Here is a 27,034-nt window from a genome sequence, read left to right on the forward strand (position 1 = left end):
TATCTAAGCCCGTTAATCTGTTGTTGGTTATGTTCATTTTTCCTATTGAAATGTACAAATACTTCCATGAGATTAGTTTTTCCTGATCTTAGCTTTTCATTCTGACATGTAAATCCAGAACAAATTGGATCTGATCTAGGTGATTCTAGAGGTCAATCTAGGACAAGTGGGTAAATTTCTGCTCAGATACCAGAGCTCAAATAGATTAAGGGACATGGTAAATTCTCCACCGGGATCTATTTAAGCTGAGACTGGATTAAACCATGTCAGGGCTAGGGTGGGAGAAATTACCGTTATTCAGTTTCTCCCTCTCTTTCTCTCTCATCATGACATTTGTTGTCTATGTGCCTAAAGAAAAGATTAACCTAGATGATCTCCGAGATCCCGTCCAGCCTTACTCCAGATTTCATCACAATCTGTCTGTAGTTCATTCTCAGAATCACAGGATCTCAGAAGGGGTAAGTGACTGGGGATCATGTGGACTAATACCCCACACTGTTCAAATGCTTCTCTCTGTGTCCTCAGGAGACCTCAGACCTTCAGCCGCACTGGATCCTCCAGCCCCGCCAGGTCAGTGGCAGCTGTGAGAAACAGGGGAGCCAGGGGCAGACCTGGGCACGCCATGTGACCCTGGAGGGAGGGAAGAGACATTGCAAACCCACAAGAGTAGGCCATGGCAAGTGGTACGTGCCAGGGTAGGTCCCTCCGGTCCCTACTCTGCCCATGGAGCCTGAACCTCCACTGGAAGCCCAGTGCCTCCTCAGTAACTGAGCCCTCACCCAGCCCAAAGAGAGTGCTAGGCTGGATGTTGACATGAAGGAGGGCAGAGGTACATTCATGGTGGCCAGCTGCATTACAGGAGCAGGGCTGGGTGCACAGGAAGTGATGGAGACTCTGGACCAGGGCAGGCTGCAGTGGAAACTGCTTTTGATTCGCTGCAGGCTCACCTTCACCCCCAGGCTCACCAAGGTCGGCACACTTCCTGGACCAGTATCGAGAGCAGCTGGTGGCTGGAGTGACATCTGTGGACCCCGTCCTGGACAAACTGTACGGGCAGGTGCTGAGTGTGGAGCAGTATGACACCATCAGGGCCGAGGCCACCACGCAGGGCCAGATGCGGAAGCTGTTCAGCTTCAGCAGGTCCTGGGACCGGGCCTGCAAAGATCGCCTCTACCAGGCCCTGAAGGACACCCAGCCTTACCTAATTATGGATCTCTTGGAGAAGAGCATCAGTGGAGGGCACTGAGGGACTCCTGCTAAGTGGACTCTCTCCCATCTAGGAGCTCTGCACCTGTGTGTGCATGGCCTCTTTGTGCACCTATTGGATAAGGCACTCTTGCATGACTGCCTTAGGACAATGGTCCACATCACAGGCAGCCAGGGACACCCAGGTAGACTTTGATTTATTGTGTGTTCAGGGTCCAGTGTGGTCTGGGAGTAGCTCAAAAATTATATCTAGCTTGTCCACGGGAAGTCCTGCTGTATATGTCCTGTCCTCCCTGACATGTCCTCCACTGTTCCCTATAAAATTGATCATCCTTTGATCCCCTTGAAATCCTGTTCCCCATAGGGATACCCTTTGTGTCCCTTGGACCCTGCTTCTCCTGCCATTGTCACATAACCATCATGCTTATTCATTCTTGCCAAACAAATAGCAAGAGAGCAGCAGAGTCTTGCCTTGCAAACCTGGTCCAAGATTCGTCCCTCAGAGTGTCCCCGGGATGATGCTGGCGTGCTCCTGAGCACCAAAGTGGATGACTACTACACCTGCTGTGAGTCCTGTCTCTCCTGGTCACTTTCCAGTCTAAGTTTCTTCTTCTCTAAATAAGTTGTGTCTAAGTTACCTTCTCGTTGTGAAGTTATAAACTCTGATGACCCTTCTGCTGGGCAGTGATGTCCATCCAAGAGGTGCCATCTAGGCACCCAGCTGCCCGCCCCTGGCTTTCACAGGCAGCTGCTAGTTAGGTGACAGCACCTCAGGGAATGATGGAGCTGGGCCTGAGGACCGCTCAGGACGAACCCAGAGCCTGTGTGGGGTGGACCCTGCCTGGGCATCCAGAGGAAGGGTAGGGGACATGGTCTGGCCACTTCTGCTGAAACAATGACAACGGACAACTTGGGGGCTTTGAATGTGATAGGAACAAAACCAGATTTTTCACTTGTCTATCTTGAACTCATATTTTCTGTATGTTCTGTTGTCTGTGCTGTGACTGGAGTCTAGGTGGGTCCCAGAGCCAGGGGAGGGTGAGGCAGAACCACAGGGGATGAGGTGAGGTCCCAGTTTAGATGTCCCCTCCTATGGAGACACATCTTGACCCCGGCCAGACCCCGCTGCCCTGAGCCCCTGAGGCACCTGTCCCCACCTGAGCGTCAGCACATGGCCTTGTGCCTCCTGCTTTGCTGCTGGTCTCTAAGTAATGGTTACAAACATTCCAGGGCCCACAGATGCTCAATGACCCTCCGTTCTGTTATAGATTCTGTTGGGTCTTTTCTGGCTGCCACCAATTAACGCCAAACAAGTTTTGAATAAGCCAATAATAGGTTTCAAGCACAGAGTGCTTGGTGTGGATCACACAATGGGAGAGAGGCAGCAACTGCCCTGGGTCACTCTTTTCACCTGAGCATGATGGGGGTCTGGCTTTATGAGGTTGACCACCAGAGTGGGCAGCAGGGAGCAGACCCTAGAGTTTCAGGCTGTGCATGGGAGGGCATGTGCAGACAGGTGACGAGCTTCTTCATACGTCATGTGATTCATGAGCATCTTAGTCTCTACCCAGGGGTGTGGTTTAGCCAGCTAGTGAGTCCTTGGTCACTCCTGGTTCTCTGCCATCCGTGTCTGGGGGAGCATCTTCTTTCAGCTAGTTCTGGAGCCATTATCTGGAAACAGGAAGCTTCTCAAGGTGGAAGTTCAGCTTGGTTCTGTGGAATTCCTATTAGCTTGGTGACTCCATAACAGGCAGTTTAGGCAAGCAAGGTCTACTCCCAAGTGGCCCTGTGACGGTTGCACATACTTTTGATACATTAGAAAAACTCTACTACTAATTTTGTCACATATTGAGAAAATTCAATCTGATATTTCGGGGAGACTACTCCCACAATTCCATGAGACAGTTTGTTTCCTTATAGTTTCTCCTTTCCGTTTATTCCTTGTTTTCTGCTACCAGGAGCATTAAAAAAAAAAAAAAAAAAAAAAAGGGAACTGGGCCTCCCTATTGTCAGGGGTGAAGTTTCAGGGCTATCACTGCTACAACGTGAGTTCGATGCCCGGCCAGGGAGCTAACACAGACTTGCCAGTTCTGCTCCCCACTCTGTCTCTGGTAAATCCTCTCAAACCCCCTTCCCCAACAGCTCTGACCTGCATCCTAGTTCTTCTATGAAAAAATAAACAAATTATTTTTTTTGAAAAGTTATTAAAAAAGCAACTGCTTTTTATCTCTTTTGAAGTAAGACAGGAACCTAATCAAATTACTATCGTTTACAGCGTCCTTACACCACCGCCATTTCCCACACACGCACAACACCAGCTGCTTGTTAGAGCAACTTTTCCTTCATTGCCCCCAGGCCCCCTGGTCCCAGCTCAGGCACTGCCAGAGCCAGCCTCCCCCTCCCTGCTACAGGGACCAGGGAGCATGTGCACAGCAGGAAGTTGCGTTCAGCTTGGAGCAGCAGGGCAGAGGCCAGGTGCACAGGGGCGACCATGAGGACTGTGGTGGGGGTGAGAATTCAGAGCAGGCACTGAGATGTGGGCAGTGAGGAAAGGAAGCTGGGGAAGCGCTGATCTCCAAGAGAAAGACAAGGACAGACGGTCGGACCAGGAGGAGAAGTCCTCTGTTAGGGGAAAGGGGGGGGCATGAAGGGACACCCCAGGTATTGATGGGTCAATCAAAGGCAGAGAAGGCCAGTGGGAAGGGCTCACACAGCCTGGGTGTGAGGGGCTGAGCCCTGGGAGTTCCCACGCACTGTATTCCGGAGGCCCCTCCCGACCTTCACAACAGGCCACCCAGCCCCTGGGAAGGCTGGTCTGATAGGGCAGGTCCCTCTTTGCTCACGCTCTTCATCCTCCCTCGGGGGCAGCTGCAGTGCAGAAAGAGCTCAGCGCTAGTCGGGGTGCAGGGCTGGTCCTGCTCCCACAGGACAGTGTCCAACCACCCATGCCATCGGAGCACACCCCCTGAACCCCCGAGAGCCCCTGGGCTCTGACTGGAGTAGCACCACCTGCCTCTGTTAGTTCTTCCCCCGGCACAATTATTGAGGGACCAGCTAGTAGCATCCCTGCCCCCACCCCACAGGCACAACCAGTGGCTACGTCCCACTGCTTCCACTCCCAGCCACACACACACACACAAACACACACGTCCACCCTCAGACCTGTAACAGTGTTGAATTAACCAAAAATTCCTAGGTCACGAAACTCTTTAAAAAGTTGTACAATTCAACTCTTCTGCACTGTTGGTGGGAGTGCAAACTGGTCCAACCACTGTGGAGAGCTGTGTGGAGATTTCTGGACCTACTAAACATAGAGCTTCCATATGATCCAGCAATTCCACTCCTAGGTATTTACCCAAAGGACACAGAAACATCAATTCCAAAGAACACCTGCACCCCTATGTTTATAGCAGCACTGTTTACAATAGCTAAGCTTTGGAAACAACCCAAATGCCCAAAAATAGATGACTGGATCAAGAAGATGTGGTACATATATACCATGGAGTATCACTCAGCATTCAAAAAAGATAAACACATGCAATTTGCAGCAACATGGATGGCGCTGGAAGGGACCATGCTCAGCGAAATAAGCCAAAAAGAAAAAGAAAAATACCGGATGGTCTCACTCATAGCAGGAATCTAGAAAACTTAAATAAGGGACCAGGAAAATGAATAACTGTAAGAAAGTGAAAATCAAAATCAACAAAAAACTATGAACCAGAGACACTTTTAGGGGGGCGGGGGCGGGAGGGGAGGGATTGGGGTCAGAATGGGGGGGCTGCAATTGTATGGGGAATATAACAATAAAATTTATAAAAAAAAAAAAAGTTGTACAATTCTCCCCCACCCGCAGTCTTCCCACACCCTCCTCATCTCCATAAGGGTGGTCCTCCCCTGGGTGCCTTGCAGATCTCCTTCCCCTTCCAAGGCTCCTCCAACCAAACATCACCTGTCACCTGTCATCTCTGGAGTTCAGCCTCCAGACTGTCTTAAGACCTGGATAGTAGCTGCCTTGGTCCCCACACACCGTCCTTCTGCCGACCCCAGTCAGGACTCCACGGGATGACACCCATGGCCTGAGCCCCAGGACGTCTCAGCAGAGACCCCTCCCCATCCAAGACGTGTCTGGTGCAGCCTCCTGGCAGCGCAGCTCCCCTCCTGGGTCGTGGCTTGGAAGGTGCAGCAAAGCCCAAGGCAGGAAAAAAAAAAAAAAAAAAGAACACAAAGCCTTGTTTTCTGAATCCCTAGAGGGGAGAACAGCGCCCCAACAATGCCACTCACAGCATCTTGTGCTCAGGGAAAGTAGCCACAGTGTCTTGGTCCACCAGCTCCAGCAGAGCCAGTCTGAGCAACTGCCCCGGGAGCACTGTGGCTTCTCAGGACTCAGGAAAGGCCTGGGCCTCCTCGGGGGCCCTCGCTGGAAGGCAGAAGGCCCAGGTCTAGCTCAACCCAGAATGAGCTGTGGCCACACTGCAGTCATCCTGTCAGGAGGACCATGGCTGAAAGACAAACCTAAGTGAAGCCATTTTAAAAATAGGGCTGTTACAGGAAGCATCGCTGTGGCCACGGCACAGGAGCCATCTTCCCCGCCCTCACACTCAGGCAACCACACCTCAGTAGCCTGGGGTCCCACACCCAGTGGGCCATGAACCAGACGTCCTCAGACAGAGGAGGGAAGAGGGAGCAAGCCCTGGTGGGTGTCAACGAGCTGACCCGGAGTAGTGCAACTAGCGATCACTCACAGTCACTGAATCTATGCCCTGACATTTGGGCTGCTCTAAAGGGTAAGACAGGGGTGGGTGCTCAGGAGTGGGTCCTTGAGGGGTCCTGGTTCAGAGGTTATCGGGTTTGGTTCACCTGCAGGAACGTGAGGTGTCCTCACAGTCAGCCACGCCCAGCTCGTAAGGCAGCGACACCTGCAATAATCAGGGATCTGATGCCCCAGCCCAGCTGGAGCCCCAATTACTGGCCCTTTGGTCCACACAGCAGATGGGGTGTACAGACCAGCACCCACTGCAGAGCCCGTGGGGGTGACCCCCGGCCACAATGCGGCATTATCTCAAAATAGATTAAGGTGATTCAAACAGTCCCGTGTCTTGTGTGTCTCCTTAATAACACCCGAGGGAGCCGCCGAAGGAGTCTGGTATCCTCCCTGATCAAGGGATTGTCACCTTGATTGCCCCGTCCGCCTACTGGGAGTGACGGCTCTAAACACTCCTGTTCTCTGCTGGTGCTGAGTCTGCCGGCTCACAGAGGCAGGAAGTGGAGGTGGCCTGGGACATGCTGATTTGAAAGGGACAGGGAGATGCAGGAACCTGCCACAGGGAGGTGCCTCTGCAGTCTCTGCACATTTCAAGGTGATGAGGAGCCCAGACTGAGCCATGGTCCTGAGAGTGGGTGTCCCAGAGCTTCTACAAGGAAGAGATGCTCCCCATTATGCCCACTGCCCTCCTGGAGGTTCCTGGCCTTGGGGACCATTTTAACTGCAGTTGCACCTCGGGCGCTGACATCAGAGATCCCCACATCCCAGCAGAGCACACAGATCTGAGTCATTTCCACCAAGTCACTCCCTGAGCCACTACTGGCTCCTTTGTTTTGGTGGCTCAGAAATTGTATTTTTTATACTGGTATCTGAGACAAGCAGCAGAAAATTACTCTCTCCAGAACCCGTTTGCCAAACTGTGGTCTCTGCCTTCAGTTCACTCCCCGGACTTCACCTTTTGTTCCTGTTTCTAACCTCATCCCTTCCTGGGCCAGCCTGTATTATGTGAGGCTCTGAGAGAGCAAGAAGCAATAAAGAAGAACCAAGAACTGCCTCCTTTATCTATCCAGATGTGGGTAACAACTGCAAGTAAAAAATCAATGTAAAGAGGGACCCTCCTTCTCGTACTCCTCAGAGATTATTAATTCAGGGGGGCTGAGCCTGGAGTCAGATCTACATTCTCCATGTCTTCTGCACAGTCCTGCACAAGCAGAAATCATTTGTCTTTTGTTGAGCATTTTGTGCCTGGAGCAGGCACTGTGAGCACGAGCTGGACAGACCACACTCCCCGCCCCATGATGCCCCACCATAGCTTTCCCCGCCGGGCTCTAGCTGGATTCTCCACCACCATCTCCTTCCATGTCCCACCACACAGCATTCACTGTAGTGACATGTGGGCACTGAAATTGAAAACTCAAACTCCACAGATATAAAGGCTGAGACATATAATTCATTAGACTCTATACAGAGAAAATCACATTTTGAACTGAACTCAGCAAGATCCTTGGGGGCCACCAGGGGCACAGTGAGATTTTCAAGGGAGTACATAAATCAGCAAATATATGTTAGGAACAGGTTTTGTGCTGGTTTCCTGCAACACCCCGGGTAGAGGGCAAAGACCAAATCGCCAAAGGAAGCCGAGTGCTTGGAGAGGACCACAGACAGCTCCAGGAATGGTAGCCCTCCAGCCTGCCCTTCCTCTGCTTACAGAACACACTGAACTCCTGCTGTGTACAGTCCCATTCCGTGCAGGGAGCACTGCTGTGTACAAGACAGACATAGCCCCTGCTCTCAAAAAGTCCCAGTCCAGGGACAAGACAAGCTGGCATCAAAGAGAAATGGCATCTCCTGTGGGCTTCATCCCCGCAGTCACAGGCCTCCCTGGTCTGGGAGAAACTCTGTCAGCAAAACGACTGGGTGTCATTGTCCTGGCCCACGCCTCCTGAGAAGGTGCCCCACTTCAGAACCCTGCCCTGGCGTCTGACAGGAATGCATCACAAGGGGAGCCCAAAGACCCTTGAGAGGCAGAGTCTCGTGCCATGAATGGAATCTTCTTCCTCCTCAGAGTGTTTATCATGAGAGCCTTAAACTCCCTCATCCCATTGGATTCCCAGGAAGGTGTCCTCTTGGTCCCAGAATCTTCCAGACTGCTGTTAAGGCATCCTCTCATGGCTCAAAGAAGCCTGTACAGTCTCATTTCTGTTCAACTATCACCACCTGGTGGCCTGAATTTTGTCAAGAAATGTAAACCTTAAGTAATGAAGTTTAACATCCAGTAGACATGGTGGATTTGTAGTTTTTCAAGGATGCTTAGTGAGGCTGCAAGGGGAGTTCGTTAATTCTCTGTGCTTAGACCCTGCAGGTGAAGGATCAGTCTGTTGTTACAGCTTCCTAGAAAGGAATTTCACGCTTCCCTCCCATAACCCACCCCTGTACTTAGAACCCCTCACTGGACAAGAGTCCTATCTCAGAGCTAATCCCAATTCCTCTAACTGCAGTCCATGCCCTTTTGCTTTGGTTAACATAGTTGTGCTGGTTACAGAGCTCATCAGCGGGCCTCTGTATTACTCAGCTCTGAGTCTCCAGGGGGAGGGAAGAGCAGGGGAGTCCACCAGTGCTGAGGACACGGGTGTGTTCTGAGAGGTTAAGGCCTCCTTGAGCGGTGACAGTCAGGACAAGAGCAGGGTGCAGACCACACCACGTCCAGCTGCCTGGTAGAAGCAACCACAGGGAAGATGCAAGGTGGACACACCTTTCAGCACATTGCAGGCAGCCAGAGACACAGGACGGTGACGTTGGCTTTGATGTCTCCCAGGTCAGGTCTCATCTGCACAATAAGGGCGATGCTCCCAATCTTGGCAAAGTGTTGGGAGGATGCGGTGGGCTAGCTCTGCAATGGCTGCTATCCTCTGATCCACACCCGCTCCAGGGATGCTGTGACAATTCAACCACTTTATGTCCTTTTACCATCTTGATCTGGAAGAGCTCAGTGTACAAATGGACATACAGAAGGAAATAAGATTTTAAAATTTTAAATTGCTACTTTAACATGGTATCAACCATGGTATCAACCATGTTAGAAGAGAGTAGGGAGAGGGTCAGATGTAACCAGTAGTTAAGGCAGTACATGAATCATGTGCTTTAAGATGCTATTTTATATATATGTTTAGGAGACGGATCCAACACTAACTTAAAATCATTGTACAGGACAAAGCAATGTGGGATAATATCCAGTTACTTCTGTTATTGCTTGAAGAGAAAGATAAGTGAGTTCCTAAGAAAGTGAGGCATAGAGTCAGAACAGACTAGGAAAAACCTCGGAGTAATAAGAAAGTCTCCAGAGATAAGGGCAACAAATTCCAAAGGAGAATAATCAAACACCCAAGAACTAGGGGCAACAGGACATTCCTGGACAAGGAAGGTAAAGGAAAAGGACTCTAAGATAAGGGCTGGGACACAGAGAATTAGTTCTGGGCACAGGGGCATTTAGGCAGTGAGTGAGACCACTGAGAACTAACCAATCACAAAGAGACTGGTGGAGGTTTAGAAAAATCAGGGAAAGAAGATGCATATTCCCTGAGGCCTGATTCCACATCAGCTTCCTTGTTACTCCCTGATCATTAATGTGATCAGTCTAATTTGATGGATATGTAACTTGTTTCCATTTGTACTCACTGTTACCGGCCACACTGCAGTGAACACTGTGCACATACAAGTTTTTGTGCACATGTGAGTAATTCCAAGGGACAGATTCCTAGAAAATGAATTTGCAGATTGAAAAGGGCACACATTTAAAACTCTTGGTTCAGTAATGTGCTTTGGACACCGTAAAGTCAGGTTTTTGGGCCTAGTCTCCCAGCCAGGAAGGGATCCCAGGCTGCAGTGGCAGCGCTGAGTCCCGGCCACTAGACCACCCCGGGTTGGTGTCTTGCAAGATGCACCAGGAAATTCGCTGACGCTCAGGCAAGCAAGCAAGCAGAGGCAGATTTTTTTTAGAGAAAGAAAACGTTTATTGATGAGAGAAGGGACAGATATAAAAGGGACTCCAGGATTTCATGAATCCTGCCTATGCAATCAAACCTAAAATTAAAAAACCTTTCAGGCTGGAGGTTCCTTGGTGAAACATGGAGGTGCAGAAGGGGTGCACCTAGACAGGGCTCAGAAGCCCCTGCACCCCTCACCCTGTGCTGTGTCCCTTTTCTGATCCTGAGCCAGAAACCTGCATCCTAAACCAGTAAGGACACTGCTTGTGAGTCCTGAGAGTCATTCCAGGAAATTATCACACTGAAAGGGTTTGTGGGGTTGTGAGGACTTTGGAATTTGTCTGCAGGATGAACAAACAGGGTGGATAATCAGGGCACCCATTTGCAAGTGCCATCTGAAGTGGGGAGTGGTCCTGAGGCACAGGTTTAAGCCCTTGAATCCCTGGGTCCTGTGCTGATTCTGGGGACTTCATGTCAGTATTGAACTGAGTTATAGGACACCCAGCAGGTGTCCCAGAGAGCTTCTGTCAGGAGATAAAAAGCCAAACCACGGGCCTCCCCTGGTGGCGCAGCAGTTGAAAGCTGGGCTGAGAAGCTGCCCGCAACCTCTGCAGTGCCAGTTCGATCCCCGGCCCCCGGCGAGGGCCCCACATGGTGTGCAGACTTCTCCTGCCACCCGCTGCTCCCCTTAGCAGTGTATTTTGTCAGTCTGCCTGTTCTGTTCCCCGCTCTGGCTCTGGTAAATTCTCTCATCCTCCTGTGCTTCTCACTGTACCCAGTGCTTGTATAAATAAATAAAGATAAATCTTAAAAGAAAAAAGCAAAACTCCTCTTTAGAATAAACTTCTCTACACATGGAGTCTTAGAGTCCCCTGTGGAGGCTCAAATTCCTGATATCATCCCTCCTTTAAGGCAGCACTTCCAGCTCCTGGTGAATCTGACTGTCAGAACATCCTCCAGTGTGTATTGTCCATTAAAAATAGAAATAATCATTATGTAAAATGTTGAAAGGTTTCTATGAGCTTTTGTCTAATTTGAACCTCTTGGCTTACCTAAGATGGCCCATTTGACAGGTGAGTTAAGTGAAGCTCAGGGCAATGAATCACTCACCCAAGGAGTCAGTGTCCAAATGAGTCTGAGCTGAAGCTCCTCAGGCCTGGCCCCTCCAGCCCAGGTCAAGCCAGGCACCTCCAGAAACAATTACCCAACAGGAAAGGGTCAGCAGATGTCACTCCTGCACCCGCTGTCCCCAGCTCTGCTTCACATTCGCTGAGTGCTGAGCTGCCCACAAAGTAGACCTGGCCTGGAACACACAACTCGGTGCCCCTCATACTTCACGGGATTTACAATGGGGCTCAGGAAACCCTGAAAACAGGCATTGCTGGAACAATGTTCCCTAAACCAGCTGTAGTTTCCTTCCAAGAGCAGCACTGCACCCTACACCCACCTCCCTAGAAAGCCCACACCCAGCTCTACATGTAGCTTAGGGGCGGGGCCTCCTCTCTAAAGTTGCCTGCACCTATATGCTCCAGGGCTCCCTACCCAGCACGGTGAGTGCCCCAATTCCATGCATCTGGCCTGCATGTAGAGTTGGTTTATGTGGGTGCCCTGTTCTGAGTCTTTGCCCTTAGTAGGCCTGCCCTGACCCCTCCCATCCTCTGTCCACACTCCAGAGTGGTTTCCTCTGGGTGACTTCCTGCTCTGGCTGCTTGAGGCCTGTTCTCAGTTGGTGTCCTAGGGCCAGGTAAGTTCTGAGGAGACCGGGGTGGACACTCTGAAACCCCCACCTCCTGTCAGCATCAAAGCTCAAAGCTAAGACCCCAGAGTCCAGGTCCAGAGAGGGAAGACTCAGAGGACACAGAACAGTGTCACCCCATCCCCTTCACCCTCTCATCCCATCAGGGATCCTGTTGAGGCCCCTCCTCTCCCTCGGACCCCAGGTCTCCTGACCTTGTCCAGTGTCTCCCACTCCCCAGGGCTTTTCTAGCACTTCCTTCTCCTTCTTCCTCCCAGCACCACCTACTAGCAGGTTCCCTGGAGTGTGAAAAGCTGGGCTATTAGTGAGTGCTGGGTAGGAGCTTACCCAGGAGAGGAATGATCCCAGTGGAGATTTGCACTGGGAGATGGTGGGCCCAAGGGGGACCACTGTTCCCTGCCTGCATGATGTTCCTCACCTCCCACCACCACCCCCTCCCAGTGAACGTCCCGGGTCCAGCTGAGGCAATTGCAGACTGTGAAGACCACACGCAGCTGTCTTCACATTGACCCAAACAGGTGAGAAACTCAAAGAGTCCAAGCCACGGTTGCATGATATGAAATCACACAGACTTAAATCGCCCATTCTAGCAGTTGCTCACATAACCTGGGGATGACACATTTGGCTCATGTCCTAGAAGATAAGGCTTCTCCATCAAGTGAGTAGACAAAGTGCCCTCTGCCTGATGTCAATCTTCTGCTCCCCCCACCACCTCTGCCTCCTCAGGCCCCACTCCTACCCTCCTAGACCTTCTTCTAGTCAGTGACTGTGGTCCCCTCTATCCAAGGGGGGATCGTGTACCAGAGGAGGCAGAGCTTACAGGACCCTTCACCTGCCAAGTGCATTCCCAGCACCCCATGTGCCCTCACCTGCACTCAAGGGGTGCTCGGAGCCCAGAGAGGAGGAGGCTGACATTCAGAGGGGCCCTGGGAGGGAGGAGGTAGGTGTCCTGTCAGCTCCCAGGGAGACTCTGGCCTGGCCTCCTGGCTCTCCCCTTCCCTGCTCCACCTCAGGGTCCCCATCTGTGACATGGGAGAACAGGAGCCTGCGCTGTGGACTGTGTGAGGGTGAAGAGAACCCACGGTAAACACTCAGCACAGATCTAACACCCAGCAGGTGCTCAGTACACAGGAGATGGGATGTTGCTGCTGCTGCTGTTGCTGTGCTGCTGTTACTCTAGCAGCCCCGGGAGGTGGAGGTTCACATGTCACAGGGAAACCTGAGGCTCAGAGAGGGGTCGGGAATCACATTGGGGAGGCGGAGGCAGACCCAGGACAGGGTGTGCATATCCTGGGTCCCAGATCAGGCATTTGTCCAGCAGTGTTTGTCTGTGTGTCTTTTCCCATAAGTTTAAGGAGATGTTGGGGGGCAGGCTACAATGGCTTCGGGGGTGCCTCCTGCCCTCTCTTGGAGACACAAGCCCTGGGAGACAGAGCCATGGAACCCAGATCCACGTTCTTGGGCAGGGATGTCTCCTGCACTGGCTGCTACTTTGAGAGATCCCCACGCATTTCCTTCCTCCCTACGGCTCACCATGACTTTCCTCTTGTTCATAATCTTTTTTCATGATCTTACAGACGAGTGTGACCGGGTCTTTCATTTCCCCTTTTGATTTGCATTTATCTGAAGAGTAGGGATACTGAGCACCTTTCAGTGAACTTGGTCATTTGCATATCTGCTTTTAGACAATGTCTCTTCAAATCCATTATTGATTTTTAATTGGACTATTGAATTATAGTTTTTACATGTTTTGGATATGAACTCCTTATCTGGATTATAATTTGCAAAGTTTTTGCCCACCCCATGGGTTGTCCTCTCATTTTGTTGATCACTTTCTTTGCTGCACAGAAGTTTTTCATTTTGATAGAATCCTACTTGCTTATTTTTAGTTTGGTCACTCTTTTATAGACAAAATACATTGGCAGGACCAACGTCAAGGAAATGTCCCTCCCTGTTTTCTTGTAGGATTGTTATGGTTTCAGATATCACATTTGAGTTGCTAATCCAATGTGAATTATGTTTTGTGCCATCTCCCACTTAATCAATAACCAGTGCAATGGCTAGACCACCCTTTATGATTTTCAGTGAGATTGCAAGACACCCTTCAGCAGTAACCACCAGGAAACCTTGGAAAAATAAAAGTTTATTATTCACAGTCCTTGGAAATGGCACCCCACACCTGGGGCTACATAGTGAGGCCGCAAGAAGATGGGGTGGTGGAGAGAGAGAGACAGAGAGAGAGAAAGAGAGAGACAGAGAGATATCAGGCCTGGATTCTGTTTTTAGTGTGGTTGAGCTGGGGACCCAGTCTTTCATGATCCCTTTTTATTGCTTAATTGAAAACAGAAGAAACTGAAAAAATGGGAAGTGAAAAGGAAAGTGACCCAAAAGGTCAGTTATTGAAATCAACCAAGATCTCTAAAATAGAGGATCCTCTATGAGGAAAGGTCTCCAGCTCTTTCCCTAGTTGTGAGTCTGGAATGTGGTTATTCAAAATAGTCTTTTTCAAACTAAACCACTTTGAAGTGGACACTGAGGCAATCAAAGCTTAAGCCAGGCACTTGCTCTATGTAGAGAGAAAATCCAGCTCTCAGGGATGTGAGTAGTGTAAGGTAAGGGGCCAGTTTCAATCCTTTGCATGTAGACATCTATTGATAGTTTTCCCGGCACAACTAATTTAAGAAATTAAACTTTTGTCATTATTATTCTTGGCGTCTTGTGAAAAATTGACAAATATGTGGAAATGAAAAACCAACAAACACATATTCCTGAACAATGAGTAGGTCAAAAAGATATGACATGAGGAAAAAAAAATCAGAAATGAATGAAAAAGGAAACCATAGTTGACCACATAGGGAAGGGTTTATTTCTGGGCTCTCAGTTCTGTTTCATTTGTCTTTGTTTCTCATTTTAGACAACTACTCTTTTGATTACTGCAGACTTTACACCTTAGTAAAGTCATTTTCTGGCTCCTTGAGATATAAAGTTAGGTTACCTATATTTTTATCTTAGTGTGGGAATATAGTAATATAATCAGCCCTCCCAATCATCTTTACTTCCGCTGCATTCATGTGTTTTGATGTGTTGTTAATTTTTTTTGTTAATTTTCTTTGGTCTTGTTATTTATTTTTTTTTTTTCATAGCTTATATTCTTTGACCTAGTCATTGCTCAGGAGCATTTTTTTTTTCATATATTTGTCAATTTCTCAGTCTCTTTCCTGTTACTGATTTTGAGTTTCATGACATTGTGATTGGAAAATAGATTTCAATTTTAAGCTTCTTAAAACTTGTTTTATGACCAAATATATGATCTATCATGGAGAATTTTCTGTGTGCACTTGAGAAGAATAAATGTTCTGCATTATTGGATGTAATGACCTTTATGCATCTGTTAGGTCCATTTGGTATAAAGCATAATTCAGGTCCAATATTTCATACTGTTTTCTGTCTGCATGATCTATATTAATTGTTAAAGATGGGGCTATTAAAGTTCTCTACTATTATTGTGTTTCTGCCTATTTCTGCCTCAAGATCTGTTAATATTTGCTTAATATATTTAAATGTTTTGTCTCAATTAACCACTTTATCACTATAATAATTTCCTGTGTCTCCTGTTAATTTCTGACTTAATGTCTGTTTTGATTGCATAATGTAGTTAGTCATACTCTCTCCTGGTTTTCATTTATGAAACATCTTTATTCGTCCCTTCATTTTAACCTATATGTGTCCTTAAAGCTGAAGTGAGTCTCTTGTAGGCAAAATAGATTGGAGACTTGTTTTGTTTTTATGTTGCTTAATCCCTTTAGCTACACTATATCTTATAATTGGAGGATTTAATCCATTTATATTTAAAGTGTTGTAGAAATAAATTCTAGGACCTCCCTGGTGGCACAGCAGGTTGAGCGCCATGCTGTGAAGCTGTCCACAGCCTCTGTAGTGCCGGTTCAATCCCATCTGGCCGGCGAGAAAACCACATGATGCAGCAGACCTCTCCTGTCGCATCCGCTGCTCCCCTCAGCAATGTATTTCTGTCGTCTGCCTTTTCTGCTCCCTGCTCTGTCTCTAGTGAATCCTTTCACCCTCCTGCGCCTCTGGCCTGTACCCCAGCTCTTGTATAAAAATAAATAAATCTTAAAAAAAAAAAGAGATAAATTTAAAAAGAAAGAGAGAAAGAAATTCTAGCCTTTCACCCAGTCAAAGGAAGAACAAGCAGTACTTCAGGAACAGTGAGGTCAGGAGAAGCTTTATTACTCATGCATGAGGTCCCAGACATGAGTAGCCCCATAAGGTCTGCGCACTGGTTTAAAGACCAAGGGATCCTTTTATACACAACTGTCTCCATATCTGTTACATGGATAACATCATTTTTCCGCAGGCACAACCATTTGCAGCAAAGTCCCCAGACACGGGGGGCAAGGCAAGGGGGGAAAGATGCAGGCATTCGGGGATGGCCTTGGAAAGACTGATCAGCTGGTTGGCTGCCAGACCTTGTAGATAAGAGTGCCGAGGCCCTGTCCATGAATCTTGAAAGGGAAGAAGCTGTAAGGAAGCAAACTTGTTGATTATTCCTGCATTGGAATGTTCATTGCCCCTGGGCTAGAAGTTCTGATGGAATCTTTATTATATTCATTTGCTCAATAATATATTTTCTCATCAAAAGTAGTTATATTGATAGGCAAAGCCTTACTATAATCATCCTGTTAATTTTTTTGTGTGGTTGCTTTATTTTATTCTTTCTCTCCCTCTTCTTCTTTGTGACTTGATGGTTTTCCATAGTGATGTATTTTGATTCCTTTCTCCTTATAGTTTGTGTGCCTATTAAGGTTTTTACTTTGTGATTACAATGAGTCTTACATAAGACATATTATAGATATTTTTTGAATTTTCATTTCATTCATTATATTCTTTGGAGACAGAATTTAAATTTGTATTTCTCTCTCTGTATTGAAATTCTTGTTTTGCTCGTATATTGCTTTTCTGATTTCATTCTGAATTCTCTACTAGCTTGTTGAGCTTCCTTTCAAAAATTATCCTGAATTCTTCATTTAGCAATTCATCAATCACTAGATCTTTTTGGTCAGTTAATGGAAAATTATTGTGTTTATTTTGTTGTGTCATATTTCCTTGATTTTCTTTTCACCTCTCTTCTAGCTTTTTGTTGAAATGTGTGTTTAATAGAGCAGAAACCTCTTCCAGACTTTATAGATTGAGTTTGATGGGGAAAAACCTTCACCTGTGGGGTGGCTACAAGGGTGCTTGTCAGGTGTGGGGTGTCCGTTCTGATTCTGAGAAAGACCAATGTAGTCTCTACATGCCTACAAGAGATTAACTTCAACCTTAAGTTACACATCAGATGAGGTCAGTGTCAGCAAAGATAGAGGGGTTTCTCAATGACCAGTGTTGCTGGGGACCTTCTGAATGCTATTTATTCCACAGGGCCAAAGAGATATCGCTCAGCACAGGGTCCATTCTGGGGTATCCTCATAGTAGTGATGTTACTGGAATCTGATGCACGAGTGCACATAGTGAACACCAAAGTGGGTTCTAAAGCATAGGCACACATGGAACAGCCAGAGTTTTGGGGTCCACGTTGTGACAGACTCAGGGGAAGGCTGTCAGCCCTGATCCCAGGGTAGTACAATGGGAACTCCTTCTGGGAAGAGTGTACCAGTAACTCCCTCCTGAGGGAGTCCACAGTGGTTATTGTTACTGGCTATATCAGCAGCAAAAACTGCTGATGTCCAATGCAGCACAGACCACTGTAGCCCACACCAATGAACACCATGGGGTCTTCCTCTGTCATAGGTGTGGGGAGTTCACAACTGTTTTAGGATTTATGAAGGAGGTCAGCGTCAAAGACTGCTGGTTTCTTCCACAGTGCCAAGTGATGGGGACTGTGATGACACTAGTTGCATGGCTGATACCAGTAACCTCTGCCCTTTGTTGTCTCCAGATAGTAAATATTTAACCTCTGGGGCCATACAATCTCTGTTGCAAATACTCTCCATCATAGCCTGCGGTCAGCTATAGACAATTCATAGACAAATGGGTATGACTGTATTTTTAAAGATTTATTTAATTTATTTACTTGTGCATACAAGAAGTGAAGTGCAATCCAGAGGTGCGCAGTTGAGAGAATTCACCCAAGACCGAATGGGGAACATAACAGGCAGATTGAGTGAATCACTCTGCTGAGGGGAACATTGGGTGAGACAGGAGAAGTCTGCTGCGCATTGTAGTTAGCTCCCTGGCCAGGAATCAAACTCTTGCTGCAGTGGCTGCTGATGGCCACATAGTGCTTAGACCTAACCCCTTTTTCCTTGAGTACCCAGGAGGCCCAGATATGGCTGTATTACAAAGAAACAGTTTGTAGACATAAAAATTAGAATTTTATGTAATTCTCACATGCTGTGAAATAGTTTTTTTGTTTTATCTTATTGCCCATAATCACTTCAAAATGTAAACCATTCTTAGGTATTGATGGCAGGCTGTGCTTTCTTGGGTTTTCTAAATCCACTCCAAAAGCATATTAAGGTAAAATTACCAGAGGTATTGGGAGGATTTTTTAAATACAAGTAAATCAAAAGAATTTAGGCATGTGTCGTGTGAATAGAGCCATGAAGAGAGGGTGTTTCAGAGAACATTGTAAAAAGAAAAACTAAATTTCTCTGGTCCCTCAGGCTCATACTAGGTCCCTGATGGGTCCCCACTGCCATGACCCAGGTGGACATTCTGGAGCTCTTAGAAGATCTCACACCAGAGATGTTCACAGAAGAGATATAACAATGGATCCACAGATCATGATCTCAGAGACATGACACTCTAGTCTCAACAATGCTGAATACAAGTTGACCCTGCATCCCACATCCCCCAGATTTTCCTCAGTGTACTCAAAAAGGCACAACAGGTGACCTTGAGCCCTCATGGTTTAGCAGGTTTCCCCAGATGATCTGGGCTTTAGAATCCCAAAGAAGTGGGGAAGGTGGAAAGGAAGGGACAGTAACAATTTCTCTATATGGAATCTGTCGAGCTGTGAGCCTGACGTCCCTCACTGTGGGACAGTCCCTGATGGGTGCTCAGGTCCACACAGTTCACAAAGCATGTCCCTGTCTTTCTCAGGTGGGTCCCCCAGACACTGACTGTGACACAGGATTTGAGTGCAGGTTGTGACGGGGGATGGGATCCATGGAGGCGCCATAGGAGAGAGAAGTGGGACAGGGAAGGAGGAAAGCCCACGTGACCTGCATATGGAGCAGGTTCCACTGTGACATCTGAGGTTCACTGTTGCATCTCTAGGGGACAGTGAGAACGTGCCTCAGAGCTTTAGTCCACGAGCCAAGTATCTGTCACCGTCATTGGTCAAGGGCTCCCACTGGAGCATTAACTCCCCAGCACTTGTGGCTGCCTCACCCGAGGGCTGAGGGAAATCTCAATAGACACACAGGGGCAGAAGGACATGTTGCCTGCGCTTCCATGGTGTGTGCTGGGGAGGTACTGTCAGCACCACCTGTTAAAACATCCGGTGTCTCCTTCACGCCCCACGACCTCCTGCAGGAGATATCACAACCCCCAGTCTCCTGAGGCTCAGTGAGGCCAAGGCCTCAATACATGGGCTTGTAAAAACAGGGAGCTGTGTCTCTTTTGTTCACTTTTTATTCACCGTCCTAAACATTGTCTGGCACAGAGTGGGCCCTTGATTAATACTTGGAAGTCACTCAGGGAGTATGAATTGGTCAAGATGAGCTGGGATCTCCTCCCCAAAGTCCATGCTCTTTCTACTGTTCTGAAAAGAACCTACAAGAGTTGGCAGCCTGGTTTTGGGGTGGGTGCCTAACACTGTTGAAGGAATGAATATATGAATAAATATATAAATCTATACCTTTATGTTGCATCTTTCCGTCCTTTCTTAGGAAAAACAAAAATTTCTCAGAAACAAAGGTCAAAAAGGACCTGCACCACACAGTCATGGGAAACAAGGATTTGTACCATGAAGTCAAACAGCTGGTACTTATACAAAGATCTCATCTCAGAGGCCATGAGTTCCAAGGCAGGGGAAACTGGCACCTTGGGGTGCTACAGGAGCGAGGAATTCTGATTAATATCAGAGACTTATTTGGCCCAGGGCCTCACACGGTCATACTGCACGGGGATGCTGGCGTTGGGAAGCCTACACTGGCTAGACAGGTGAGGAGGGCCTGGGAGGAAGGCCAGCTGTACAGGGACCACTTCCAGCACGTCTTCTACTTCAACTGCAGACAATTGAGCCTGGCAAAGACAATGAGTCTCACTGAACTCATCACAGAAGTTGGGGCTGCCCCTGAGGCTGCCATTGGCCAGATACTATCTCAGCTAGAGAAACTGCTCTTCATCCTTGAAGGTTTGGATGAGCCACAATGGGACGTATTGAAGCAAAAGCATGACCTCTACTTGCAGCAGAGCCAGAAGCAACCACTGTGCCCACTACTGAGCAGGTGCCTAAGTAAAACCATAGTTCCAGAGGCATCCTTGCTGATCCCAGCTAGAACCAGAGCTCTAGAGAAATTCATCCCTTTTTTGGAGCACCCACAATGGGTGGAGGTGCTGGGGTTCTCCGAGTCTGGCAGGAAGGAATATTTCTGCAAATATTTCACAGATGAAGGCCAAGCAGGTAGAGCCCTGAGCTTGGCTGAGTCAAACCGCGCGCTCTGGGACATGTGTCTGGTGCCCTGGGTGTCCTGGCTGGTCTGCACATGCCTGAGGCAGCAGATGGAGCAGGGGCGAGAGCTCTCGCTGACGCCCCAGACCACCACGGCCCTCAATCTGCAGTACCTTTCCCAGGCCCTGCCCGCTGAGCCCCTGGGGACCAAGGTGAGGGGCTTGTGCTCTCTGGCTGCTGAGGGCATCTGGGATAGAAAGACCCTCTTCAAGAGGGAAGACCTCAGGGAGCATGGCATAGAAAGCACCGTAGTCTCCAGTCTCCAGAAGATGGGGATTCTCCGACCCTATCCCCCCACTCTGAGCTACAGCTTCATTCATCTGTGTTTCCAGCAGTTCTTTGCTGCAATGTCCTGTGTGCTGGGGTGTAGTAAGGAGGGAAGTGGTCATCCTAAAAGCACTGTAGATATAGGAGAGCAGCTAATAGAACATTGCGGGCATGTCTTCGGGGCACCAACTATGCATTTTGTATTGGGCCTTTTGAGTGAGCAGGGCGTGAGAGAGATGGAGCGCATCTTCCGCTGCACACTGTGTTGGGAGAGGAGGCAGGAACTCCTGGAATGGACCCAGGAAGAGGTGTGGCAAAATTATTTCTCCCCACAGCTATGCTCCCTACCGTTGTTTCGCTGTTTATATGAGATTCAGGACAAGGATTTCTTGACACAAGCAATGGTCCATTTCCGAGAAAGAGACATGTGTGCTACAACTGACATGGAGCTCCCGGTGTTCACTTTCTGCATTAAATTCTGCCGCCGTGTGCAGAGGCTTCAACTGAAAGGGGCTTCAACTGAAAGAGGACAGCATAAACAGGGGTGGAATTGCCACAGTATGGTCCTGTGAGTACCCACCCCCTTCCTCTCGCCACACCTCTGTTGCTTCTGCCACCCTGGGCTTGGGAAGAATCCTCACTAAGCCTGGCCCCAGGGGTTAAAGGGCCAAGGTCACCCATGATTTCTACCTGCCAAATCTGACCTCTGTTCTCTGACACCTCAGCCCTCTGCAGCACGTGGCCTGCCCTGTCAGCTCCTGGGCAGAACTGCAGTGACCCTGCCTCTTCCTGCTGCTGCTTGTCCTGCCTCTGTGATGGCCCCATCTCTTCCCTGGGTGCACTTCCAGCCCCTGCAGACCCAAGAACCCCTCACACCCTCTGGCAGCCCACCGCTTCTGCTTCTCTGTGGACTTATTTCTCCCTGAGAAGCTGCTCTCTCCAATGCTCAGGATCCCCTTAGTGGCTACTGACAATGACACAACCCTGAGATCTGCCCATCACCTCCAGATGACTGGGCTCAATGGAGTGTGTTTCCTGGAAACCTGCTTCCCTGTTTGTGTCAGTGAGGCACTATTGCCTCTGGGGCTCACCCCCAAACCACCCTCTCAGCATGATGGGGTCACTTTTCTAGCTCCCACCTATTTTACACTATTGATCATTTAATGCTTAATCTATCTCCCCTTTTAGATGATTCCTTTCATGTACTTATTAATACTGACTTTATGTCAGATCACAGGTTAATTAGTAAAGCACTGCCCCTGTCCTCGATGAACTCAAAAACTGATGGAGACATATTCAATAATGAGAACAGAGCGTGACCCCTGCTGTAGTGACGAGGGCAGCAGAAAGGAGCAGGCTTTGACCAAAAATGTTGGATTCACACCTTTTGTTTTCATATTTTATCCATCAAAATAAAACCTGTGACACTGTGGAAATATAGTAAGCAAAGTGATGAAGACTAATGTCCATCAGAACCCCATCACTTGAGGGGACCGTCCGCCTGGAGGTGCATCCTCTACTGGGTCCTGTGCATATCCATGACAGGGCCACCCTGCGTTTTGTGTTACCATCAGCTTTATCTTCTTTGTATTTACTTCAAATCTACCTTCTTGTGCTGTGAAGTAGCCTGATGCAACGTCCTTCTGCATCAGCAGGTGATGTCCATGCTCTCTTTGGGTGCTGAAGGTGTTTCTAGGGGCTCATTACTGTGAGTGTGACTGGTCCTTCGAGAAGGCCATGGATGTCGGTGCTGCAAATGGTGGTGCCAGCATGGGGCCTGCAGAAGGTCCCTGAGGGGTCACAGAGGGGGAAACCAGAGAGGAGCAGGAGGAACCAGGGGAAACAGGCTAGAATAAGAGTGTCTCAGTGGACGCTGACACATGGGTTCTGGAGCGTCCCAGGGGAGAGTCAGGGCCTTCAACTGCAGTGGGAGGGAGATTTCAAAACCCAGGGTCCTTCAGGCAAAGCAGAGAGAATGGCGAGGAGGCTACCGTAAACACCCAAAGTCCAGGAGGAATGATGGAGGCTCACCCAGGTTGTGGGATGGCGACCAGGAGCAGCCCGGGGGTGAGGGTGAGCAGCTTCCCGGGTTTTGGCTTGTAATTCACCCTGTGCGTTTTGTATAATAAAGTTTTATTCTGTATTCCCTCTAATCAAGTCTAAAGATGGCCAACTGGTTGAAACAAATCTTAAAATCATTATTCAAATATCATGAGCCTAATAAATGAAAGCAAAATTTAAATATTGAGGCTTTAGGGTGTTTTTGTAGCATCGACTTTGGAGCCCTGCTCAGTGCAGTGGGTTCTGCCAGGTTTCAATGCGCAGTGACACCCCCACAACTGACCCGCCTCCCCTAATGCCCTCCCCTCACCAGGAACCCCTCCTCTGTGGTTCACTGTATAGCCCTTGCCATGCCGTACTGAAGTGTTCATTTCGTGTGTCTGTCTCTGCCTCAGCATGGGACTTCCTGAGGACTGGGGCAGATAGAGCCCTTTTTTAGTCTGCATTGCCAGCAAAGGGCCCGGCACAGAGAAAAAAGTTGGGGTCAGGCAGCTCCTCCCTTTGCTGCAGAGACCCCGGTGTTCCTCTGCCTAGACATTCTGGACATCCAGCACCAGGGAGGATAGGAGGGTTGGGAGAAGGGAACAGAGCCCAGGGAGGTGGCGTGAGAACGACATGGTGGTGACAGGGTTTTATGTGGTCATTTATACGGTCATCCAGGTTGGCCTGCAGGAGACCCTGTGCACTTCCAAAAATAGGAGGCGCACAGAGTAGTCCCCAGAGAGAGATGATAAGGGGGGATGTCCCAGAAGGACATTGGCAGCCCAGACACATCACGTCTCTCCTGCCCCACTTCCCTCCCTCAGGTTCACTCGCTTCCTGATCACAGATGCCTGTTGGCAGATTCTCTTCTCCATTCCCGGGGTCACTGGGAGCCTAACGGAGCTGGACCTCAGTGGAAACTTCCTGAGGCCCTCTGCAGTGCGGAGTCTTTGTGAGGCCCTGAGGTGCCCCCGCTGCACTCTGGAGACCCTGCGGTGAGTCTGGCCTGGGGTCTGCTCTGAGGCAGGTGGGCAGGAGTCCCAGAAGGAGCTGAGGGTAGGATGGGGAGTTGTTCTTCGCAATCAACAAATTGTGTGTGTTTTCTTTTTTATATATTTTATTATTTTATATATTTTTTACACATTTTTCGTTTATGTACAATGTATGCATTTTCATCTTGGTTATAGTCCCCGTAAAATTCCCACCACACCTGTTTTGATCCTACTCCTTTCCCCACCCCACCCCCGTCCCAGCCCCTACTGTGTCTCTGGTTTATAGTGGCCTGTTGATTTTGATGTTTACTTTATTATAATTAGCCTTTTTCCTTGTCCCTTATTTGGGTTCTAAATTCCTGGTGTGAGTGAGACCATCCAGAATTTTTCTTTTTCTTTCTGGCTTATTTCACTGAGGATGATCCCTTCCAACTCCATTCATGTTGCTGCAAATGGCATGAGTTTATCTTTTTGGATTGCTGAGTAATATTCCATGGTGTATATGTACCGCATCTTCTTGATCCAGTCATCTATTTTTGGGCATTTGGGTTGTTTCTATAACTTATTTATTATAAATAGTGCTGCAATAAACATATGGGTGCAGGTGTCCTTTTGAATTCATGTTTTTGTGTCCTTTGAGTAGATATCTAGGAGTGAAATTGCTGAATCAAATGGAAGTTCCATTTTTAGCAGGTTGAGGAGAATGTCCACACAGCTTTGCATAGTGGTTGGACCAGTTTGCACTCCCACCAGCAGTGTAGGAGAGTTCCTTTTTCTCCACATCCTCACCAACATTTATTATTGCTAGTTTTTTTTTTTTTATTGTGTGCCATTCTCACTGGTGTAAAATGGTATCTCATTGTAGTTCTTATTTACATTTCCCTGATGACAAGTGATGCTGAACATTTTTTCATAGCCTGTTGGCCATTTGCATTTCCTCTTTGGAGAAGTTTCTTTTTAGCTCTCTGTCCATTTTTTTTTACTGGATTATTTACTTTGTTTTTGTTGAGTCTTATCAGCTCTTTGTAGATTTTTGTGATCAGTCCTTCATCATCAGTGTTGTGTGCAAAAATTTTCTCCCAGTCACTGGGGTATCTCTTTGTTTTGGTTTTTGTCTCTTTTGCTGCACAGAATCTCTTTAATTTGATGTAGCCCCAGCTGTTGATCTTTGCCTCCACTATCACTGCTTTGGGTGATGTGTCTGTAAAGATGTTTTTGAGGTGTATGTCATGTAGTGTTTCGTCTATAATTCCTTCTATGTATTTTATGGTTTTGGGTCTTATGTCTAGTTCTTTAATCCATTTTGAGTTGGTTTTTATGCATGGACTGAGGTAGTAGTCAAGCTTCATTCTTTTGTATGTAGTGACCCAGTTTTCCCAGCACCATTTATTGAACAAACTTTGTTTGCTCCATTGCATATTCTTTGCTCCTTTGTCAAAGATTAGTTGACCATAAATCCGTGGGTTTATTTCTGGGTTTTCTGCTTGGTTCCATTGGTCCATGTGTCTGTTCTTGTACCAATACCATGCACTTTTGATTATTATGGCTTTGTAGTATAGTTTGAAGTCTGGGAGTGTGATACTGCCATTCCTTTTTTTTTTTTTTTTTCAGGAGAGCTTTGGCTATTTGGGTTTTTTGGTGTGTCCATATGAAGTTCATCAACATTTATTCTATTTCATTGAAGAATGTCATTGAAATTTTTATTGGAATAGCATTGAATCTGTAAATTGCTTTTGGTAGGATGGTTTTTTAATTTCTTCTTTGATCTCCTTGTTAGTCCAGTGGTCTTCCAATAGTGTGGGTTTCAGTCTCCATGAGGTGGGAGTGTTCCTTGCCTACTTTTTATGGTTTATTTCTTGTTTGATGCCTTCATGGTCAGAGAAGATAGTTGGTATAATTTCAATCTTAGTGTATCTGTTGATGTTTGTCTTGTGTCCCAGTATGTCATAGATCCTAGAGAATGATACGTGTGTGCTTGAGAAAAATGTGTACTCAGATTTTTTTGGATGCAGTGTTCTATAGAGATCTGTTAATTCCATGAGGTCTAGATCCTTATTTAGAGCTTTAGTGCTCATACTTATTTTTTTAAATCATTGATCAATCCATTGTTGAGAGTGGTGTGTTAAAATCTTCTACTATATATGTATTTTCTCTGATGTTGTTTTCAGAGATAATAATAGTTGTCTGATATGTGTTGTTGATCCTTCATTTGGTGGGTATATGATAATGAGTGTTATGTCTTCTTGATTCATTGTCCCCTTAATAATTAATGTACTGACCATCTGGGCCTCTTTTTACCTTTTTAAGTTTGAAGTCTGTTTTATCTGATATAAGTATAGCTGTTCACGCCTTCATTTTTGGTCCATTTGCTTGTAGGATGTTTTCCATCCTTTTACTTTCAGTCTATATTTATCTTTAGTAGTTATATGTGTATCCTGGAAAGTAAAAGGTTTGATTTTGTTTCTTAATCCAGCCAGTGACTCTGTGTCTTTTTTTTTTAAGCTCTTATACAAGAGCTGGGGTGCAGGGCAGTGGTTTGGGGGGTGAGAGGCTTCACTAGAGACAGAGTGGGGAATAAATAGGCAGATTGACTGAAATACACTGCTGAGGGGAGCGGCGGCTGAGTCAGGAGAAGTCTGCTGTGCCATGTGGACCAGCTCCCTGGCTGGGGATAGAACTGGTGCTGCAGTGGCTGCGAACAGCTTCATAGGTTGTGTCTTAATCCCTTGCACCACCAGGGAGGCCCATCTGTGTCTTTTTATTGAAGAGTTTAGTACATGTACACTTACAGTGAATATTGATGCATTAGCATCTGTACATTTTGTTTGTCTTTTTTTGTGGTTTCATTTTTTGTCTTGTTTCATTCTTATTCATCCCTCTGTTGGTTCGGCTTTAGGACTCTTTGTAGTATTTTTTGGAGTGGGGATTTAGTCGTAATGAAATTCTGGAGTTTCTGTTTGACTGAGAAGGTCCTTATTTTTTCTTCATAGAGGACAGAAAGCTTTGAGGGATAAAGTATTCTTGGTTGGCATTTGCTGTCTTGGATTTTGTTGACTATGTTCCTCCACTCTCTTCTTGCCTGTAGTGTTTCTTCGGAGAAGTCTGATGTCAGCCTGATCGGTTTTCCTTTGTATGTTATCTGTTTATTCCCTCTTGTCAGCTTCATTATTTTTCCTTGTCTTGAATTCTTGTGAGCTTTACTATTATGTGTCTTGCTGTATTTTTTCTTTTATCATGGATGTTTGGTGTTCTTCTCACTCCTTCTATGTCCATTTTCAGCTCCTTCTTCATGTTTGGGAAGTTCTCTTCGATTATCTCCTTGAATATTTT

General features: G+C 47.4%; 2 protein-coding genes across 2 annotated transcripts in view; both read left to right on the top strand.

Moving 5' to 3' along the window:
• LOC311173802 (NACHT, LRR and PYD domains-containing protein 1-like) overlaps positions 1-1,246 on the top strand; it is a gene marked incomplete at both ends in the record, with an annotated part of 71,235 nt that extends 69,989 nt beyond the window's left edge. Inside the window, 2 exons of the mRNA XM_084237898.1 lie at positions 526-583; positions 960-1,246. Of these exons, the coding sequence (XP_084094024.1) occupies positions 526-583; positions 960-1,246 (345 nt within the window). The remainder of the gene's footprint in view (positions 1-525; positions 584-959) is intronic.
• Positions 1,247-1,357: 111 nt separating this feature from the next.
• The window catches only part of LOC311173803 (NACHT, LRR and PYD domains-containing protein 1-like), a gene marked incomplete at both ends in the record, with an annotated part of 43,703 nt that continues 18,026 nt past the window's right edge, over positions 1,358-27,034 (top strand). The window contains 4 exons of the mRNA XM_084237899.1: positions 1,358-1,391; positions 1,710-1,772; positions 19,830-20,771; positions 23,560-23,707. Of these exons, the coding sequence (XP_084094025.1) occupies positions 1,358-1,391; positions 1,710-1,772; positions 19,830-20,771; positions 23,560-23,707 (1,187 nt within the window). The remainder of the gene's footprint in view (positions 1,392-1,709; positions 1,773-19,829; positions 20,772-23,559; positions 23,708-27,034) is intronic.

This window comes from Talpa europaea, assembly GCF_964194135.1.
Source record: "Talpa europaea genome assembly, chromosome: 7".
NCBI classification, from domain to species: Eukaryota; Metazoa; Chordata; class Mammalia; order Eulipotyphla; family Talpidae; genus Talpa; species Talpa europaea.